This window comes from Falco cherrug, chromosome 4 (assembly GCF_023634085.1).
Source record: "Falco cherrug isolate bFalChe1 chromosome 4, bFalChe1.pri, whole genome shotgun sequence".
Taxonomy (NCBI): Eukaryota; Metazoa; Chordata; class Aves; order Falconiformes; family Falconidae; genus Falco; species Falco cherrug.
The window spans coordinates 13,621,235-13,643,322 of NC_073700.1; the positions used below are offsets into that span (position 1 = coordinate 13,621,235).

Below are 22,088 nucleotides of genomic sequence, written 5' to 3' on the forward strand. Positions count from 1 at the left end.
CAGTTTGTGTGGTGTTACACTTGCTGCAAATTACTGATTCACTTCTGTTGCCTCTGGGTTCTATTTGCTTCTAATGTTTGGTCATTAGCGAGAAGCTCTATTTGTTTCCAAGTCGTCTCTTCACTCTATTTATTCTTTCTTATTGTTTTTAGTTCTTCAAAATTATGCATTTCCTTGTGGCTACTTTATAAATATAACTCAGTAGTATCTAAGTGGTCCTATTTAAGAACAAAGTCTGGTTCTTCTGGTTACTCTATGAACACATGATTATGTTGTTATTCTGGGAAATGTGCCATGCTGAAAAATGCAAATATCTGAGAAGAACTGCTTCTCTCTGTCCCCTTTCTGGCAGTTGTTCTCCTTCCTGTGCTGCATCCCATATCTGTTCTTGCCTCCTCCTCTTTATGTGCATAATTTGCAGTGCTGACTTAAGTTTACTGTTGTGTTCTAGTCCCGGGAAGACAGGAAGGTAGAAGCCATCATGCACATGTTTGAAAACCTGGAAAAGAGAAAGAGGAGACGAGAGCAACCATCAGATCGTAACAGCACTGATGCTGAAATCAACATCAATTCTGAAGCTCCTGAGCTGGACGAAATAAAAACAGAGACTCCTGAAACGGAAGATGGAAGTTCAGCACTGAGTGCTGCTGTTTCAAATGTTTCTAACAGTAACAGCAGTACTGGGGTGAACACACGACGGTCTTCACAAGTAGTGGTAAGACGAAGATAGGACTTTTTAATAGCTTATACCAAGCTCAGATGGAGGTTTCAGTCTGGGTGTAGGAAGACTGCTATTGGGTCTCTCCAAGTCTTCTGTTTTCTGGGCTGAACAAGCCCAGCTCCTTCACTGAGTGGGCCCCTTCTGTACTGGTGTGAGCTTAAGTTGGATTCATAACTGCAGTGACTGAGGAATTCTTTTGCTTTTTTCTTTGGATTTTTGGCCAGGTCTGCTATGGATGCATGTGTTCCTATTACATGGCAGGGCCCAGATACTTGCCTGGAATGATACATGTCAGCTCAGATCAGGAGTAAGAGCAATTACCTTGAGACAAGTGACAAGTTTCATGCTTCCGCTTTCTTCCTTAAGACCATTGTTCTGGTTGACCCCTTTAAGAATATCGCAGACAAAATGATAATGTGCCGGTAGAAGGGTCCCCAAAGCCATCTTATGAGCCAATACAAACAGTTCAACCAGATTTTATGAGTCAAGTAGTGTCATTAAATAAATCTCAATCCTTGATGCTGTATGCAGAGGAAAGGAATGCTGTTTAAAGGTGCTTGGACTAATGACAGTTTGTGTTGTAGGATGCTGTCCCCGAAAAAACAGTTACTAAGCCAGCTCCAGCAAAACCCTCCAGGCCCCGACCAAAAAGTCGCTTCTCTCGATACCGGACCAGTTCAGCACAAAGACTGAGAAGACAGAAACAAGCTAGTTCCCAGCAGGCTGAACTCGCACAGGCTGTCCCAGAGGAAGGAAGCACTGCCAGCTTGGTAACCACAACGGATGTCAGCAGTGTAGAAGGTCCAGGAGAAGGCAGACAGTTGACGGGATCTGACCCAACTGCTGTCCTGGCTGCGGGATCTCAGTCTAATCGAGCTGCAATAAAATACCCCAAAACTAAAAAGGTATACTTGATTGAGCGTTCAAACTGGAGAGGGGGAAAAAAAGGGTTTGTGTGTCCTTTGGGGAAAACTTGGCTCAGGGGAAACAGTTCTTCAAAATAGTTGGAATTACGTGACTTTATATTGACTGTGTTATTTGTTCTATAGTGGCTAAGAGCCCTCATCATGGTTCAGAGTCTGGCTGCTCAGCCCTGTACACAAAAAGATCAGAAAAAGAAATTGGGTGATCTCTTCAGCAAGTCTACATAGACCTTAGATGCTGACAGAGTGGTACAGGTACAGTGGGAAGGGTCTCGCGTTTGAGTACGGCAGAGAGTCTAAAAAGAGTCAAGTTAAACAGCTCTGTGTGTGCAGGGAGAAAACTGCTTCCAGCTTGAGGGGCTCTGGGAGAGAAGGGTTAGAGGGGCTTGGCGACATAAGGAATTGGGTAACGGAGGCTGAGCCCTGGGTGAAGGAATCAAAAAGCAGGTGTTTCAGTACTGCCGTGGAGGGCAATGAGAGGCTTGGGAGGTGGCTGGCACAAAGGCCCTGAGGACAACAAGCTGTGTTCCTGCAGGGGAACAAGGTACTAGTAGAAGGATGGGGAGAGCTGATGTGTTTGGATTGATACGCAGTAAGCTAGAAAAAGATTCTGGCAGCAGCCTGCAAAAGTAGTTGGTACAACTCTGATGGGGTAGCTGGCATTTAAAAACTAGATGCTTATAGTTTGGAAAAAGAGTATTAGCTTTTGGGCCCAAAAGAAAGGACATTAATTAGAAAAGGTTGGATGCATATGATCTCAAGAAGTTTTCTGTGTATTGCCAATGACTTAGGAGCAAGGAGAAAAAGCCTGTTAACCAAGAAAGTTACCCTAAATCAAGCAGCAGAAAGGTATAGTGAGACTTCTTTGAATAAACAACAAAACCACCTTGAAATAAGCAGGGTGTTGCATCTTGTGAAGGATATTAAACCAGAAGTTCTCTTCTGTATACCGGCAAGAGAATGAAGAGAAAAAAGTGGAGCCATTATGTAGTAAAGATTAGTTGGAATTTAAAAACAAATTTAGGATGGTAAAAACATGTTTGATGTGGGAATCAATGGCAGTACCTTTTTGGGCATAAATTAATACATTTAGGCTTGCAGCTAGAAACTAGTTTTGAACACGGTGATCAAGTTTTGGAAGAACGTTCTAATGAGATTAACGGAGCGTAAAATCAAGCTATTTTTGTAAAACTGGATTGCCTGTCGTTCTGCCTGCAACAGATGAGAGTTGGGTTTGATGCAGGAAGTCCTGGCTGTTTACCTTCCCGTTGAGGAGGAAGGAGATTTTAGCGTGTGGGCTGACCTGAGCATTGCTTCCCCATACGCCTTTGTGCCATGTTACCTTTCTTCACCTATGCTAGTTGCGTTGACATGTGTGTTTTCTCCTTCAGTATCTTGTTACCGAATGGCTGAACGACAAGGCAGAAAAGCAGGAGTGCCCTATTGAATGCCCTCTGCGCATTACTACAGACCCAACAGTTTTGGCAACTACTCTAAATATGTTGCCAGGTCTCATCCACTCCCCACTAATTTGTACCACACCTAAACACTACATCCGTTTTGGTTCACCTTTCAACCCTGAGAGACGTCGAAGGCCCTTTCTGTTGGATGGAATTTACAGCTCCTGTAAAAAGGTATTTTTGCTCATGTCTTACCTTAGAAGTGTAGAATGATTTAGGTTGGAAAAGACCTTTGAGATCATCAGGTCCAACTGTTAACCCAGGACTGCCAAACCGTCACTCAACCATGATGCTAAGCACTGCATCTATGCATTTTTTAAACGCCTCCAGGGATGGTGATTCCACCACCTCCCTGGGCAGCCTGTTCCAGTGCTTGACCACCTTTCAGTGGAGGAGCTTTTCCTAACATCCAGTCTAAACCTTCAGGAGCTATACAGTCATCAAGCTTTTACTGGCACCCTTGTAAAGTTGCTGTGTTGTTTTTGAGCCTATTTGCATGTATTCCTGCTGAGCTGGCCTTACCTGGTGTGTCCATGCAGTTTGCAGACAATGACTGCTGACCCTCTGCTATTGGGGTTCAGTCTTCATCCTTGCCTTTTCCCATGGTCGAATTACTGTTCTGTGACTCTCCTCTTAGAAACATGTGCTTCCAAGTCTGCAGTGGCTGTTTATTGTCCAGCAAATGCAATTCAAGGAGTTTTAATTGTTGCTCTTAGAATGTTTTATGTTACTACTTTCACAGAGGATGTATTAGCATTGTGGGGATAGGACAGTGTTGCAAAAGACCTCAAGTCAAGATCCATTGTCTTTGGAAAGCCTTTGTTTAGCAAAGCTTTGAGTTTGCCTGTTCACAAGAGCAAGCCCATAGCTCTTTGTCTGGTTTGGGATCATAGACTTGTCTATCCACATAGATACTTGTGGCCATGCAGGAAGCCTGAACTGAGCCCAGCTGAGGACTTCATTCCTCCAGAGATCGTACGTGGCTAGTAAATGCTGGCATTTACCCATCTCCAGGGAAACAGTAGTCCGTGTTAGTTTGTTCAGTCAGATTTCTGTCAGAACCCATCTTGCCTGTCACCTGTCAGCTTTGCTCAGAGGCTTTTCCAGTTTCTTTGTGATTACGCGAGAACAATTTTATGGAAATCTGTTCTGATCTTCCAGTCTTGGCAGCTTTCCAAGTCAAGTACCATGTCCTGTTTCTTTGCTTTCTTTTGAGGGAGTTTTTCCAGAGAGAAGCTTTGGACTTTACTGCTTCCACCTTCAGCCAATTTGTTGTCGTGCACTAACAGGCACCCACAAAAAGAAGCCAAGGTCTCTTTTGGGTATTTCCTTTGTAGATAAAGCTCTTGAGAGTTCGTATTTACTCATATGAACAAGCCTATGTTTGTTTCCATGTCCCTGGGCAAAGTGCTCATGCATCTTTAAGCTGAAAACTGCAAGGTTGAAACTGGTTTTTTGAACCTTAACAGTGTCTTTGAGCCTCTTTAAGAGTTATTCCAAGTTCTCTGCTTGGTGCATTTGCTGTACAGCTAGCCAGCAAGCTCACAGTTGAGTGAAAACTGTTGTCATGGAACAAGTCTTCCAATCTCTTGCTACATTTGGTTGTTTTCTAGTCATATGGTAATTCTCACTACTGGAGAGGGAATTGACTAGTCTCACTATGGATAACTTCTGTATAGTCTACATCTGAATCTGAGTGTTCAAAACTGGACGTTGTGTTGCACCTGGGGCATTTTCAAAGCAGAAAGTTGCTCTGTCTTGTAGTCTATGCCCATTTTGTGCGTCCCGGTATGATTGAGTTTTCTTTGATAGGTTGATTTAGACTTGCATTCAGTTCATGATTTACTGTGTGTGTTAGAACAACCCATTAGTTTTCTAGTCTGTAATTTTAGAAGTGATTGTTTCTGGCTTTATATGGTACTTTGTTCTAGTGTGTGCTGAGCTGTGTCCTGTTTTTCCCAATCCACTTCCCAATTTAGCCAGAAAATCTTGAATACTGTCTTCTAGCATGTTCTTGTTTGCCCCAGGTTGGCTTCATCTGAAAACTTAAGTAAACTTAAGTAAACTGTTCCATTATCTAAATAATTAATAAAATACTGAAAGCTTCTGTGTCCAGAACAGATGTTGCAGGAAGTAATTTTTTATGTTTCTATTTTTTGAAAATAAATAATAGATAACTAGTAAGGAGTTTCACCCACTTTGTAGGAATTCCCCAGCTTTTTCATGGCAAATGATTGGTAACATTCGGTGGTTTTATCACTGACAGTTTGGAGAGGTAGAAAAAGCCTGCTTCTCATGTTCAGGAATATTTAGAAGGAAGACATCCTTCTCAGTCACCTGAGGTCTAGAAATGGTCCAGAACTTGATGACATTGTTCTCTCAAGACCTGATCTTTCTGTCCTGTCTGTTTCTGACTACTCAGTCAGGAAGGGCTGTTGAAATAAATCATGTATTTTCTTGGAATGTCATCAGGCCTCTTCCTTAAACTACTGAGGACTGTGCCAAAAAACCTCAGCTGATGATCTCAGTTTGCATCCGAAGCATGCCAATGTCTGAACCTCGCAAGGAAACCGAACTGTTTAACCTGCTCACGTTAATCACACACGGTACAGTGACTTGGCTGTTGGATCAGATGCTGCATTTGAGGTAGCAGTGCTCCAGACTGTCTGGCACTTCTCACTTTTCCTGGTGGCTGCCGCAGAATCCATTGATTTTGTGTTTGAACGGAGAAGAAGCGTCTGCTATATGGTAGTGAAGGCCATCAAAACAGATCCTATTACCTGCTCTTCATCCTCACATTGAAGTTTTTCACTTTGAGGATTTGTTGCCACTGAGTTTCTGATGTACTTTCATTGATACCCTTGAGGAATCATAAGACATATACGTGTATCTCTAATAGGATACATATTGCTGGCATGCAGATGAACTGTAGATTACTGAAAGGTAAATTTAGGATTTTACCTAAAGGGAGAAGAAAAGGCTGGTAGAGTCCCTTGGGTAAAATGCACAAGTGCAGATTACTGTTTGGGTTTTTTTCAGCAGTTTGCTGTCATTTTACTGAATCACCTGTGTGTTTTCCCTTTCATTGTGGCAGTTATTTTTTTATAGTAAAGTAAAGGTTTCCTGCCTGCCATCCTGAGTCAGTTTGTATCAGGATGCAGGGCTGGCACACCCACTGCAGCAGCTGATTTGCTGAGACTGGCACGGGATGTGAAAGATTCTTTATTTTCTCCATGTTCAGGAGACCACCATGACATTTATCTCCTTTATTAGTAGGTGAATAAAAGATTTGCCTTTATTATTCTGTTCTTATTTTAGCCCCCTTGCAAACTGCTGCTTGCATTTTATCAGATTTTTTGCTCTTTGACTCTGGCAGGGAGCACAGTCCTGGAAGAATTATGTGATTAGACTCAGCCATTTCTCTGCTGGAATTGTTAGAGCAGAATCTATGTTAAGCTCTAATATGCCTTAGTGGAGCAGGGGCACAGTGTGTTTGTGCTCCTGGGCAGGAAACAGCTTTTTTTGCCAAAATCGGGGTTTTAAGATGATTCATCATATTTATCTCCCTTTTCTTTTAATTGAGAATGCTTTTAGTAGTTTTTAGCTGCCAGGGTTTTGCATTTTATCTATTTATAATTTGCTCTTTACTTATCTTTGTGTCACTGCTGAAGACTGCTGATCCCCAGAATACATCTCATCAAGAGCACATAGTCAGCCCCATCACAGTAGGTGGTAGACTCAGTGCTAACAGCTGTGTTCTAACAGGTTCCTGTCTGAGCGCATGCGAAGGAGGTAATATCAGTGTTCTGAGCAGTCTGCCCTGCTGCACAGAAGTGTAGGAGTTTGAGTGCATCCTGCAAGATTACATAGAAAGTACAGGAGGGGTTGCACGTTTATGTAGTCTTGTTCTGTTTCAGCGCTGGATCAAACAAGCCCTGGAAGAGGGAATGACTCAGACCTCACCAGCTCCGCCAGAGAACAGAGCCCAATGTCTATACCAAAGTAACGAGAACAGCAGTTCTTCCAGCATCTGCAAAGATGACACAGGTAAGTGCTCAGCACCATCAGGGCAGTGTGGGTGCTTGAGTGAAGCTGGGGAAGCTGCTGAATAAGAAAGGCAGCTGTACAGGATGACATACTAATGCGTACTGCTGCTTGATGGCACAGCTTTGTGGCAGGTGTGAATGTTACTTTTCCATTCATTCAAATTTCTGCAGACCCATTCTAGCCTGAGCATGTGTAAAGTTTCTCAGTATTTTCCTGTGAAAAGATAATCACTTTATTTTGTATCATCACCCTCAGGCAATCCTTTGTCCAATGGCAGGGAAGGGAAAGAGTACAGTATCATCTCTTTTCAGCAGGATGCTGTTAGAAGGACAGCTAAATGTCTACTGACTATAGGAAGATGTAGCAAAGCCTCACAGACATGTATGTAATAAGCGAATTAAGTAAGTCTCAAAGATAGACAAACCAAAATCTGTGAGTAAAGTAGCAGAATGGTTTAATATTGCGTCTGAATCTTTCTACAAGGGTGAAGATCTGCCCAGTTAGGGATCAGTTTTCCACGGATGACAGACAGGAAGCTAGACAACACACAGATAATGCAGAATTGATTATTGAAAAGTAAGATGAATGGGAAATGAACAGAATGCCAGAACCGATAAAGGCACATCCCTGAGCAAGACCTGAAGAAGCAAACAACTGAACTGCAGAATTTACTGAATACTCTGTTTTGTTTTGTTTTTGTTTAAACTGAGCATCAAAAAAAGATACTATTTTGAATAGGGGTAGGCCTGAGAGAAAGGCATTAATCCTTTGTGGGAGCGAAATGTACTTGGGCTGTATTGATGTAGCCTATAGGGAACTATTAGGTTCAGATAATAACTGAGCTGCCTGTGTTTTCTTTACAGCAATGAATGTGATGTGCTCTCTGACCCCTCTCCTCCACTCTCCTCTTCTCTCCTCTTTCTATCCTTCCTGTCTTCCTTGTCCCTATCTCCCTCTACTGCTTGCTTCTACTTGAAATATTTCCTTTCCTTGTTCACTGTATATTCCTGACTGTGCATTGTTCTGTTGCCAGTATCTAGACACGTCTCAAGATTGGTATAGAAGTACTTCAGAGGTACCTAATTTTTAGGAATCTTTCATAGTCACACTGGAGTCCCATGGGCTCTGTTTGGGCTGGGAGTAGGGGGAAGGAGATGGCATGTCATTTGCACATGGTTAGTGGTTAAGGTTAATGGTTCAGCCCTGTCCTCAGCTCAGTTTGTTTTTCAGACTTGCTGAGTCCCCTGAAGAAGTGGAAGTCTCGCTACTTGATGGAGCAGAACGTTAAGAAGTTGCTGAGGCCGTTGTCTCCTGTCACCCCTCCACCTCCCATCCCTTCAGTTCCTGGCTCAGTGAGCCCACAGCTGGCTACGCCTGGCTCATCGCTGCCAGGAGAGGAGGAGAGTCGCAGTGGTTACGGCATGATGTTCTCACCAATTCCTTCTCTGGCTGCTAGTCGCTGCAATACTCCACTACAGTTTGAGGTAAATCTGACTGGGGACTGGGAGTGCTAAAAAGAGAGTTTCTGAGATTCCTTAGTTTTCTGAGTGTTGCTACTTTGCAGAGGGCAGTGACTCCTGCTGTATTTCTCTGATGACAATGTACCGCTGAGAAACCTTCCTTTCTGATTCTGTTTTAGGCCTGCTCGGTAGCATGGAAAGGAAAGTGCTTGGGAAGGAGGCCTTAGCTGTGCCATCACATGCACATGCTGCCTTCCACTGATAGGTGCTCAAAGGATACGACATTTCTTAAAGCTGTCCATTCTCATTTATTCTCTTGACTTCAGCTGGAAAGGTGGCCCAAGTGGATGGAAGGAGACATTTTTGTTTTCTAGTACAATGTCTGTGAAAGTTCACTATAGCGTTCGGGGAATCTTATTTGACCTTTTGGGCAAACCCAGACTTTCCATCTCTCCCATGTTCTCAGACTAAATGCCATAAATGGCTTTCTCTGTGTTTCATGGTGCAAACTGACAGCATCAGAAGTGTAAAGAATAAGCTGCTTTTCTTAACATTTGTGTCCTCTGTTTTGGGTACTAAGATACAGAATGAAACACAGGAACCCAGTCCTGCCTCTGTGCTTCCAGGAAACTCTAGAAACCACTTAACCAATGGAGTTGCCATCCAGCCTGGGGCCAGTTCCTGGGGTAGTCTTTATTTAGAATAGTCATTCCTAACCTCTGTGCTTGTTTTTTAATTGATTTTTATTTTGCTTCCTGACTTTTGAAGTAGGTGAATAACAAAATGCTTTTTCTTCCTCTAGAACGTATCGTCCCCTGAGAGTTCCCCTGCACATAGACCTGAGTCCATGTCACCTGAGGTAGTTATCACACCACCCTGATTGCATTTGGGGCTGGGAACGTGTGTGCTTGTGTGTGTATTTGAGGCCATGGTGGGAGGGAAGGGACGAGAAGTGTGGAGACTAGTGGGAATAAGAATGGAGTTTAGTCACAATAAGGCTGAGGAGAGTTTTCAGGTTATCACAAGAGAGCAAACAAATCGAAGACTGGAATTTATTACTCGCTTGTTGACACTAGTGGGAAAAAAGCATTGTGAAGACTTGTTATGTCTCAGCTACTGAGGTGAAGGCAAGAGGTCTGGGGACCCTGGAAATACCATCATCAACTTCAGCCCCAGCCCAGCAGATAAGTGGTGTGTAATATTTACTCAGTACAAGCAAAATGACTGCTGGGGAAGAAAAGGGAAGGCATTCATTACTGGTTTTGGCTTATGAGGACACAGTGTTGCACCTGACCTGCTTTCTTCAGCCTTAATTTATCACCTGCTCACTCACAGATTTACAATGTTGAGGAGATGCCAGAAGGTAGTATTTTTGTGTACCTGCTGGCCTGTTGTAAAGTAAGAGGTGAAGTAGCTTGCTCAGAGACTGTTTCGTAGTAGAAAATACATGCTCATCTCCAGTGTGATAGATTCCTCTGCTGTATAACGTCTCCAAGTAAACATTCTCAGCAGCAGCAGCAGTCTCAGTAGCAGAGCTGGTGCCTGGTGCTGCTGTGTTTTTCCCTAAGCACCGTAGTCCTGCAAAGAGGATGAAATCTTGTCAGATATGCTCATTGTCTGAGGTCCTGACATATTAACATTGTGAAGGAGATGATTATGCTGTTGCCCCGAAGGGTTTTTTTGGCACTTCAAGTAGATAAATGGATATACTGTTGTGTCAGTGTCTAGTGCTCCAGAAACTGTGTCAGCACAAAGATGATGCCATTATGGTTTTGTTAGAGAATGTAAAGTGTAGAAATGCAGTATAAATGAAATGAATGTACTATTGTTAGAGATTTCCAAAGTTCACAATAAGTGAAAACAAATAGCTTGGAGGTTCTGGGCATTTTATTGTTAGGAAGTTAGTAGTGGCTGACTTGGGACAGGCAAGAAGTGGGCTAATAAAGCAGCAAATGGACAGCAGATCTTTTCTGTTCTCCCCCCATAATGAACCTAGCTAGTGCTATGCGTTAACAATGACTTTGGGACATACGAGGCAATTGGAAGTGCTGGTTTTTTCTTCACTGACTGCCCGGGGATAGTGCTGAGCCTCATCCTTTTGCTACAGTAAGATTGTTAAAGGGGAAAGGGCATCTCATACTGGACAGCTAAACTGATTTATTATTTAGTCATTGCCCTGTAGCATGAGCAAAGCAGTGCAGGGAAGGACCAAAGGGATAAGAAAGAAACTGGCAAAGCAGTAAGCTAGCATTGTACAGAGTACTTTCTAACTAAAGTTTCTCTCCCCACCCTTGCCTGATCTTTTTCCTGACTTCCCACCCCCATCTCCTATATCCTTCTTGGATTTTCCAGCTCTGCCTCCGATCTGACCTGGATTTAAAGGGTGGGTACCTAGATTCCAGTGCAAACACCTGCCCAGAACGGCCATCGCTGCTCAGCTTTGGATCCTCTGATCTGGCTCCACAACCCTCCATAAACTCTACTTCAGAGATGAACTTCCCAGGAAAAAGTGGGGAAGCACAGATGCTGCTAAGAAGCTCTGATCAGGCTTTTCGGACAGAGTTTAATTTAATGTATGCCTTCTCCCCATTGAACGCTATGCCACGTGTAGATGGGTTGTTGCGGGGATCTCCTCCTTTGGGAGAGAGGAAGCCAATGAATTCGGAAGCAGGATGCTGCAGCTCTCCTGCCGAAGGATATTTCAGCAGACACGAGTCAGGGCTGCTTAAAGAGACAGTGCATGGATCCATGTCTCCCTGCAGTGAGAGGGCTTGTGAAGGTGTCAGATCTGCTCCCCAGAACCCGCCACAAAGGAAGAAGGCAAGTATTCTTGTAAAAGAACTGTTAGATTGCAGGAACCTAAGTGGGGAAGAGTAAGTAAGCACCATGGGAAAGACGTACAGGGAGAACAAAGAGAGCAGAATACAACTAGAACATAGTCTGGGTAAGTAATCCAGGCAACCAGTGCCTGGATGAAAACAGTCTAAAAGTTCTTAAAAAAGAGTGAGCTACCCTTTAGGCAGGATTTTTATGTGAGAGGTGGAAGAAGACGACCACAATGAAAATACCTCTTCAAGGAGCACAGAGAGCATGATGCTAGCAGCTTTCATAAGCGGTTGTTAAACTGAGGTAAGACACAGAGCAGTAACACAGTGCAGCTGTACTAGTTGGTGGAGGTGTTATTTATCAGGATGAAGAAGGTTGTTACTAGGAAAAACAGGGTCTAATGTTTCAAAACAAAAGCTGTTTGTTAGAACATATTAGAACATTTCCATTAATATGGAAACATAGTTACAGTGCTAGAAAAGTAGATGAAAGTTGTTACTTCAATTGTAGCTCTTAACTGAAACTGGGAATGTTGTTTAAAGAAAGCAAATGTGTATTGGTTTCTAATAGCACGCCAGTGACCCTCATGGGACTAAAACTGAGTGGAAATGAGCAGTCAGGTGTTGCTATAATAAAACTGGGTGCTCATGGGTCAAATAAACATACGCTTGTGTAAATGTATTGCTGCCTTTTCCTGTGCTTGGGTTTTGTGTTTGTTTGGTTTTGGTTTGGTTTTTTATTGCAAGTGTGGTAACTCAGATCACTTGTATAAATGTCCAGCTGGATGGAATATCTTATTTCCATTCCATTTCTGGAGGGTTTTGATTTTTTTTCCTTTAGTTTTCTTTTAAAGTTACACTTCTCTTAAAACCTTTGTATGCTGAGTTACTTTTGGAAATACCCTGTTCAATATTTTAGCATCGTAAAGCCTTCTGTACAAGCATTGAGTCATAGCTGATAAATTCTTCAGCAGAGCTGCCTTCTGTGAGTTCTTTATGGCTCTCTGCCTCCTAATAACTCTATGAGGAAGGCACACTGAAAGGTAAGTGCTCAGCTGAAAGTATTTGTGTATTTTTGTTTCTGCTGTCCCTATGTTATGAGACTGCATTATCTATGACCTTTTGGTCTGTGTCTTTGAGAAATCTGAGGCTGCTTTGCACAAAATACACACTGCCTTTGCTAAAACTAGTTTGTTTAAGTGGTAGTGCTGGAAGTTTGCAGTACCACCATAGCAAAAACCTGCTCTAAGCAGGTTAAAATTCTGTGCAAGGCTTTACCAAGTGTTTAGCATTACTGTGGCTGAACTAATACAGATGAACAGGAGACTCTGAAGATACCAGTTCTGTGAAGAAGGCTCTTATTATCTGTTTTGGAGATGTACAGATACTGATAAACATTGCCTGTAATGTCACAAACCAGAGTGAGTGAGTGAAGTGTTGACAGGAGGAGAGTATAGAGGCTTGATGCTTGAATATGCAAGTGTATACTGAAGAAAAGTGAAAATCCATGTTGTTAGAGAACCAAACTAGCTATATATTTCCGCTGAAGTATTGGTCGTAAAGAGTAAAACATGGGTGAGCGTAGCAGTCAGTGAGTGGTCCAGATTTGTACCACTTAACTCTTCATCCAGAGTGTCTGCAGATTCAGGAAGATTTTATAATCCCAATATACCTTTTAAAAGTTTCATCTGCAAACCCAGAGAAATAGATTTTTAAACCGGTGTGTGGTCGTGTTTCTCCTCCTGTCCTTGTCCATTGCATTCCCTGACTCATGGCTGTATTTTTCTTTCTCAGGTATCTCTACTAGAATATCGCAAGCGGAAACAAGAAGCCAAGGAGGGAGGCGATTCGGTGCGATGTGCAGGGACTCCTACCCGACAGGGCAGCAGTAGTTCTGTGACTGATACAGACGGCAACAGCCTGCCGGGCTCCGTAGTACGAACCCCATCCTCCCCACAAAGTGGCTTCTCCCCTTCTCATCCCTCCCTGCCTCACGTAGAGGACATCAGCCCACCAGACTCACGGGGGGCTAGTTCCTCAACATCACTCAGCAAATCCCAGGAGAACATCAGCAGTAGGTGGTGAGTGTTATCCTTCCAAGCAAGCCAGAGATTGCTCCACAGAGAAGGACCAAACTCTCTAGGGCACCTTTCCATAACAGTATGTGCGGTTGGATGGATTCAGTCAGGTCTCTTGACATTGTTCTCTTTTGTAATTGCTAAACAGCTGTGAAGGATGCCAGCAGCCTTCTCAGCCTGCCCTTTAGTTCTTGGTTTAGGTATCAAAAATCTATCTTGAAATATATGAAGTTAAACAGTTGTGTCTCTTCTACTAGTTTACTTTTCAGGTTTCAAGTTTGAAGGTCTTGCTCTTGCAATGAGAATTTAATCCAGGTCTTTTCTTGCTGAACCTCCACTCTTTTTGAACATGAGCAATATTGTCAGCTCCTGTTCCGAAGGAAAGCTAACAGCACCCTCTGCAACTTTGCATTTGAGAAGCAGGGACAGTGAAATAAGTCCAACTTTCCTAATGCCTTGCACATAGAGCTTGAAGAGCGGTTACTAAACTGCAGTTGGTGGCTTGGCAAAGGCATGGAAAAACCACCTTTATCGTGTTACCATGAGAAGGTTTGATAAGGGAAAGGCTGGTCTTCAAACACTTTTGAACTTGATAGCAATGTCTGGTCCAAAAAATTAAGTACTGAAGCACTGAAATGTAGAGTATTGTGTTATAGTGTCAATGCAGTGATGGTTAGGATGTTCTGCTGATTAGAGCTATGTAGTACAATGGCTCTGCTGCTTTGTATTCGAGTTCTGTTCATGCACGCCACAGGCAAAAAGGCGTCCCTTTCTTAACGCTAATTCTCCAAACGAGCAGCTATGTCACTGCTCACGTAATGGCAGGGGAATGTACAAGGGAAGAGGTGCTAAGCAATGCTGAAGGCAGTGAGAAGTATGAATTCTGTGTTGAAAGTGCTTGAGAAACATAGTTTTGGGTGAACTTGCAGGAGTAGTAAGGTCTGTTTCCTTCCCTTTTCCATCACTCCTCAAGCAGAGATTAATAGAAATAATTTGTCTTGTACCTCTCTGACAGTACTGTGTCTGCCGGATGACCTTCTGCCACGTGTTGGGACTGGCCACGGCTGAGGCAGGCAGCTGATGATTAGTTTATAATCATTGTTTTATAATCAAATATTACTCTGTGCAAGTGTTGATATCCTATGCCCATCTCCTCCTGTGCCACTTCCTTCTGCCTGTAAAAGGGTGAAAGAAAAACCTAGCTGAATGAAAAAAACCAAAACACCCTGGTTTGGGGTGAGGTGTCTGTGGCAACCTTGCTGTAGTACCATGTTTTATATTCTCTGAGCTTCATCTGCTGGTCCTCAGCAGGTGCTCTGGCTTCTGTTTCTCACATGGTTTCATGAGTAAGTATTGTGTGGAAATAAAGACTGTATTGTTACGGGGCGCTGGATATAAAGTTGAAACCATGCTGATACACTTTGAAATAGGATTAAGCAGATTTGCTGCCTTTTAAATTCTTGTTCTGTGTTTTAATGGGCAAGGCTAACAAACGTGCAGTCACCTTCTACTTTTAAAAAATATATCAGAAACTGCCTGTTACTGAGTTAAAGTTGTGACCCAATTTCATCTTTAACTCAGAGTGCTTAAATTTCAGATAAATTTCCAGACATTCACAATAATACAATATTAGGGACAGAAGAAAATGGTGGGAGCTAAAATTATGTGCCTTAATTTTTAGAGTTGTCCAGATTTTTGCTGAATTCTACAATAATTGCCAATAGCTTTCATTTAAAAAAAATTAAGTTTCTGTCTCTTTCAGTTGCCAAGATACAGCCATCACAATGTAAACAGATGTGCTGCTGCCCAGTAAACCCAGCCTTGCAGAAAACTGTCTCCAGCAAAACAATAGCAGCAACGAAGGTGTGAATTCACCCCCTCACCCCATTCACCTCCATGAGGTGTGAACTCTGGCCCCTTCTCTGTTTGCTTCAGTGAGGGGTGAACTTCAATGTCTGGGCTATTTATTTAAAAAAAAAAAAAAAAGAAAAAAAAAGAAAGCAAAGCTAATGTAAAGCGCAGTTTTCAGTATATCTTTAAAAAGAAAAAGCACTAAACAAAAATATGTTAATATGGTGTTAAGCTGCATGCTTACATGGTATGCAGTGCATTTAATATTATACTAAATATATAAATTCAGGTATTTTTAAGGCGCACATTCTTCAATGTCTAGGGTAAAGGCATTGTGAATCCCTGGTCAAGATGCTTCTATCTTATAGGTTAAAACACATACTTTTAAAGAGATTTGGTTGGCCCTGTGCATGGCAGATTGAATACTGACCCAGGGGTCTGGGGTTTGTTTGTGGCTCTGTTTTTCTTGTATAGATTGTCTTTAGGAAAGCCACTTCACCTCTTTTTCACCCTCAGACCAGACACTTGTAATATATAATGGGACAAGATCTAGCACCAATCTTGAGCGGAGAGTTTTCACATTGCAAAATAAATGGGACAAAGTAACATTAATGGGCAAAATGGCCAAGCTAACTCTGCTCTAGGAACATTGCATTAACTGACTGTACTGTCTTGAACACTGTATTATCATAAAGGTATTGGGTTTGCTTCTTTTTACTTTGAATAAAGGTAATCTGTGCAAAATAACTGCATCTAATCTTAAAACAATACCAGGATTTTCAAAATGCTGTTGAGTCTTGAAACAATTTTTCTGGGGGAAGGTGTCCTGTAATCAGGTGATCTACTGAACTGGATGTTTATACCATGTTTTTGGTAAGAGTAAAGACTTTGTTTTTCTGAGGGCAGTGCTATCGTGGTAGCCAGAAACTGGCAGTCTAAAATCCCGCAGGAGGTTATTTACGTTGCAAAATCAGTTCAGAAGTTTATTCCTCATCTGTCTATAGAGAGCTGGTGATCTCTGATCCCTCCCTTCTGTGGTAGGGGTTTGCATTTGCACTAACATCATACCAGTGAATTTAAGCAGAGACTGTAAAGACAAGCCTGTGTTGTGATTATACCAAGGACCCCACAGCCCCCTTGTGCGTTGGTCACGTTGCTGTTGGCTGTGTAATAGCAATCCTCAGCCGTTACTGGGTTTTTGTTGCAGGATGGTCCCAACATCAGTGGAGAGGCTTCGAGAGGGCCGAGGCATACTTGAGAAGGTGCTGCGAAGTGGTGCAAAGGTATCGCAGAGAAATGAATCCTCACCTACCTGTGACAGTGCTGTCGAGAGAGACACAGGTAGGAAAATGGAATGTTTGAGTACTTGGTTGGTGGGAAATGATGGGCTCGGGTAACTTCACAAACTTGTCTGCAAATTTAGTCATACCTTCGTCTTTAACATTATCAATGCCTTATAAGAGCCTTTTGCAAACTATACTTCATTGTTATTCAGATACTGCTAAAGCCTATATCCCTCTTCTGTTAGACCTGGAAGACCTCCAGGTTTCTCCAGGGTTTGGATTCAAGACTGCCTGCATCTTGGCTCTGGCAGAGACAGTTTCTTTGTCCTTGGACGGCTGGGTTACGCAGAATTGCCTCAGTTGCCCCTATGTACTGTGGATGAAAGTGCTATCATTTAATAATTCTAGTGGGCTGAACATTCAGGTAAATGTATTAGCACAGTAAAATGCAGGGGTAGGCTTTAGGCAGTGCTAAGAACTAATTTGACTTTCAAGCCTTACTTCTATTTTGAAGTTACTTGATTCCCTGAATTGTTATATTTGTCAGTTTTGTGAAATGCACCTCCTTACTGAGATGAATTCAGTTCTGTGTTGATGTTCCTTTCTTCTCTGAATAAGGTGTTGTCCTCACCAAGTAGCATGCAGGATCAGTATTTGTAACTTGAGCTGAAAATATGCCCCTCTTTTATCCATCTGTGATGTAAAGGTGAGATGTGACTTTCTGAGAGACGGACAGGTGATTGCCTAATTTCTCAGCTGTGAAACAGTTATTTTCCTTCTATTTACTTTGCAGTCTCTGTTGAACATGATTGTTTCTCTCTGACAGATTGCGCCCTCAGAACCCTGATCACATTTGGGACTTACGGCAGTGGATCATCATATTTAAATAACTTAGTCTGTGTGTCGCCATGAGCCCCGACTGCCTCATAGCTGAGGACTGTTGTTAGAGACCCCTGACTGATACAGCTACAGCTTGCTGATGATTTGTAGTAGGCATCTGAATCTCTGGAATAGAGAGCCTTGTCTTGTGGTATTTTAGACGTGGAAAGACTAGAGCCTCTAACCCAGGCTAGCACAGAACGCTCTTTGGGTAACTGAGCAGCAACAGCAACTTTTGCCTTTGGAGTACTTAATTTCTGAGCATTTTAGGGCAGGTTTGTATTTATTTAATTCCAAATCAAGACTTTTTTCCCCATTTCCCCAGGTGTATTTGAGACCGCTTTCTGAAACCGGGCCTCCCATCTGGGGTTTTCCTATTTTTGTGCACCTAAGCAGATCTCCTTTCAAATGCTTTTTATTCATCTGGTCTTGAGAGGCAATCCTCTACCCTATCAAAAATGTCATGGTTTCCTGGGACCCCACTGGGAGTCTTTTCCCTAACTTTCTTAAACCAGTGGAAGTGGGTTTCATGGTGGCTATTTTTTAGAAGGGTAGGCGAAATCCAGGCTCTTGCAACAGGCCTTTTGCCCACTGTAATCTGTACAGCTCTGGCTCTTCAGTCTGATCCAAGAGTTAAGCTGCAGTTAAACTTTGATCTGCATCAATCCGTTCTTCTTTCTTGTTACATAAAACCCATCCCACTCCAAGTTATGAAAAGTTAATGCTGTAGCTGACAAAAGTCTTTTTGTCTCTTTCATCCTAGCGCGGCAAGAGAATTTTTTTCTGGTTTTGCATACTCTGGCAACTTCTTCAGTAGCTTGTTTAGATTCAGTGAGCCACCTTCCCTCCCCCAGTTGCTGGTCTGCTTCTTGGTGAAAGAAATGGGTGGCTGAGTCCCTGCCATTCCTCGTAGCACCTGTAGGAGTTGTGAAGATACACGTTTACTTGATGCTGTAACGGATAATATGAAGGGAACAAAAAACCCCAAACTTGGATAGTTTGCTGATGGGGCATGTAGGAATGAAATGGAATTTGTGTGCATGCCACACTTCTGAGAATTGCAGCTGCTCTCAGTTAAAGCTGTCACTTCATATATGCTTTAGGTTGACACAGGCCAGTACTGCCGAGAAAAACAGTTCTTCATGTCCTTCCTTGTGCAAGTATTAAGGAACGGTGGAGGGAAATGCTGGCTTTATCTTTCAAGTTTACCTAAAGCAAATTCAGGAAGGTTAGAGGTTATTTACCCTTTGTAATACAGAGTCTTCCGATAGTCGTTAACTTGTCAAGGTTTTTTTCTGTGAACAGGCACTGCCAGTAAATCATGCAGCACTGATGGTGTGCCTGGCCTTTTAAGAAACAATTCCTTCTAGAAATCTTTAGATTTCTTCTGATTCTCATACTCAACTTCTGTTAATCATAATGATCTCCTGGACTGAACAGTTAGTCTCTTCTGTGCCTGACTGCTTAACAAAGCATGCCCCAAACTTCCAAGTTCTGCCTTTCTGCAGTGCAGTACTTCGAGTGTCACCTACAGCAAACAGCTACTCAATGCATCTGATGTTATTTCAGAAAATAGGTGGCGGCACAGGACACATGCTGGAAGCTTCACATCCTGGTCTCTGGGCAGGTCCTGTGCCCTGAGGAAGAAGGCTTCTGAGCCTCAGCAGCAGACAAGGCAACTCTATCCACATTCCCATTTAGCTAAGCCAACAACTGTGATGTAGCACAGAGAGAGTAACTGCAGGAAAGCCATGGGCACTGCTGACACTGGTGCCTGTGCCAGTGCAGCTGGTGCCAAGCCAGACCTGTCTGGCAGAAGTGAAGAGCAGACTAAGGCAGCGTGTCCTGTTTCATGATTGAGACACATCTGTCATATAAATTTGATACTAATACCAACACTGTTTTACCAAGGCATTTCAAACGTGGCTGCTGAGAATCCCTGGGATGCTGCAGATAAACAGCTCTGTCTCGTTAGACTGCAACATAGTTCTGATGTGAAATCTTCTAATCCCACCAGTTTCGCTGCCTTCTAAAGAGAGCATGATCACCAGCTGAACCCCGTGGTTACCATACTAGCAACTGAAAAACACACGTGGCAAGGCGGCTGGGTCGTTTGCAGTAAGCTCTCCGTGCCTACCCCAATTTAGGTTGAGTTGTTTGGTAGGACAAGAAGCTCACTCACCCTCTAGGATACAGGTGCTAGAAAGACTTGCTCTGTCAAGAAGCAGCTTATTTCTCTTGATCTCTCACGTAATTAAGGTGGATCAGTGTGTACTGTGCTGCTGGTACCCTTCAAACCTCAAAGCATTTCCATCATCTTGGGCTGTTTCAAAAACAAGCATTTCTGAGGTCTCAGAGTTACTCCATTTGGAGTAGCTCAATTGACTTCTAAAGCGTAATCCCCAAAACAGCAGCAGGGGTGCTGTCAGCCTTGGCAGCGTGGGACCTCACTCAGTCTGCGGCGGTGTCTGGATCTGCCTTTGAGGAAAACCTGCAGCAGGATTCTGCTGACAGCAATCTAAGAAGGGACAGTTTTATCTCCCCAGCTGTAACTGTAGCCAATGTGGATTCCTGTGACCAAGGCTGAGTGGGGAATTGCTGAGTTCTTAGAAACTGTCTTCAGCCTCTCGCATCCTTCTGAAGAGCCGAGGGAGCCCAGGCTGTGGCTGTGCAGTGTCACCAGGTGTGGCCATGCAGATTTTTTAGTCCAAGGCAGCTGAGCTTTGCGCTAAACCAGAGCAACTGGTGTAAGGGAAGCAGCAGCTGCTAATGTGTATGGCTGGTTTACACACGTTAAGGTTTCCTGGTTGCCTTTGCTGGGGTTCTTCAGTTTCTGAAATGCTGATGGCTGGAGAAGCTGCTCTGGTCTCAGCTGTAGCTGGATGCAGAACAAGACAGCTGGGGGGGGTGCGCAGGTGTGGTTTGAGAGGGAACTGTTGTGGCCTCAGTCCGGAGGGTGAGGTTTAACGCATCTTGTCTGTACATTGCAGACACAGCAGAAGGAGACACTCCAGAAGTCCACAAAGGACCAGCAGTTTACAGTCCTTCTCGATACAGCTACCAGGTGAATTCTTTCATACATTTTCTGCCCATTCTGAAATAAATCTTTCAACAGGATTAGGGAGGAAACTGGGTTTGGCTGCCAGTTATTCCTAATCCTGCTGCACTAAGCACCTTTGGCATGAGAAGGAAGTAGGAAATGGTGAAGTCAGTCTGACATGCCTTTTCCTTTTTTTTTTTTTCTGTTTTCCTTTTTCCCTCCCCCCCCCCCCCCCCCCCAATGACTTGTTCAGCTCCTGCAGTCTGACAGTCCCCAGGCAGAATCACAGACCCTTCTCCAGCAGAGTTCCTCCCCCTACAGAGGACACCTTACCCCATCTCCTGGATACAGCTATCGAGCAGCAGCACAGAGGACAGGACACAGCCTCTCTCATGGTTCCTCGGAAACCTCCCTCTCCTCCACCTCGTACTCCAGCCCTGCCCACTCGGTCTCCACAGACTCCTCTGCCCTGTTTGCAGGGAATTCGGGGTATTACAGCAGCCAGCAGCACTCTGGCAGCATCAGCGGCAGCCTCCTGAAGAAGAGCTGCCCTGCTGCTGCCAGCCCAGCACAGCAGACAGCTGTGGACTCTCTTTCCACAGAGTCGGGCTCCCAGCCCTGCACAGGCGCATCGGGCACCTCCTCCGCTCCCCAAAGTGCTAGGTCACTACAGTCAGACTTGCGGACTATCAGCCTACCGAATTCTGGGCAGTCTGTTCTCTACCAGGGCTCCCGGGGGGCAGTGATTTCCAATGCACAACACTATTCGCACCGCGGGGGAAGCAGTGTCCATCAGTACAGACTTCAGCAGCTTCAAAGTTCTGGAGTAAAGACTCAAACAGGACTTTCCTAGGGTTGCCTGGACTCCAGGAGGACAAAACTGCCCATAGCTCCTTCCAGTCACCTCTGGAAGTGGCTCCTGGGCCAGTGTTGGGAGCTTGCACCTGATGCTGGAGAGCCAGGGGTCAGAGGCTGAGGTCTGAAATGCACGGGTGAGATTTGTGAGCAGTATTGGCCTCTGGCCTTGTAGGAGAACACAAATTTCTCTGAGGCAGAGACTGTAGCAAAGCTGTTCCCTGATGCGTGGGTACATTGCAAAAAAAAAAAAAAAAAAAGAAAAAAAAAAAAAAGAAAAAAGGAAAAAAAAAAAGGAAAAAAAAGCAAATGGTTCAAGTGCAATGACTGTGGTGCAGCCTCTGTCTCTTGTCCGTGCCCATGGCCATAGTCACTCATGCAGTACGGACATCTTTTTGAATAGGAAAGCAGTTTAAAGAAAACATGGGGGGAAGTTGAACTCCAATCCCAAAGCTCTCTTATAGGTCAGGTTCTCAGTGCGTTCTGGGGAGGGCTTTAATCCGTTACGATCATTCCAGTCACAAGCAGACGAGCGCACACGGCTGCCTTTGGGCCTGGGTCGTGACTGCCGCGGTCGGAGCTTTTTCCAGGACAGCAGTCTCCGCAAATGTGAACTAGCACGGGGGGGTGGGGGGTGGGGGGGGGGCGGGGGGCGGGGGGGTGGGG

The 22,088-nt window shown here is 43.8% G+C and overlaps 1 protein-coding gene across 2 annotated transcripts in view; it reads left to right on the forward strand.

Moving 5' to 3' along the window:
- The window catches only part of SETD5 (SET domain containing 5), a 66,105-nt gene extending 44,062 nt beyond the window's left edge, over positions 1-22,043 (forward strand). The window contains exons 14-24 of one of the 2 annotated variants that reach the window (XM_055707351.1): positions 452-715; positions 1,306-1,626; positions 3,036-3,278; positions 7,022-7,151; positions 8,382-8,635; positions 9,414-9,470; positions 10,964-11,431; positions 13,231-13,517; positions 16,573-16,706; positions 20,518-20,591; positions 20,821-22,043. In XM_055707351.1, the coding sequence (XP_055563326.1) occupies positions 452-715; positions 1,306-1,626; positions 3,036-3,278; positions 7,022-7,151; positions 8,382-8,635; positions 9,414-9,470; positions 10,964-11,431; positions 13,231-13,517; positions 16,573-16,706; positions 20,518-20,591; positions 20,821-21,420 (2,832 nt within the window). In that variant the 3' untranslated portion in view covers positions 21,421-22,043. Of the gene's footprint in view, positions 1-451; positions 716-1,305; positions 1,627-3,035; positions 3,279-7,021; positions 7,152-8,381; positions 8,636-9,413; positions 9,471-10,963; positions 11,432-13,230; positions 13,518-15,276; positions 15,378-16,572; positions 16,707-20,517; positions 20,592-20,820 lie in introns of those variants that run through there. The other variant, XR_008731763.1, reaches the window with a different exon arrangement.
- The last annotated feature ends 45 nt before the right edge of the window (positions 22,044-22,088 follow it).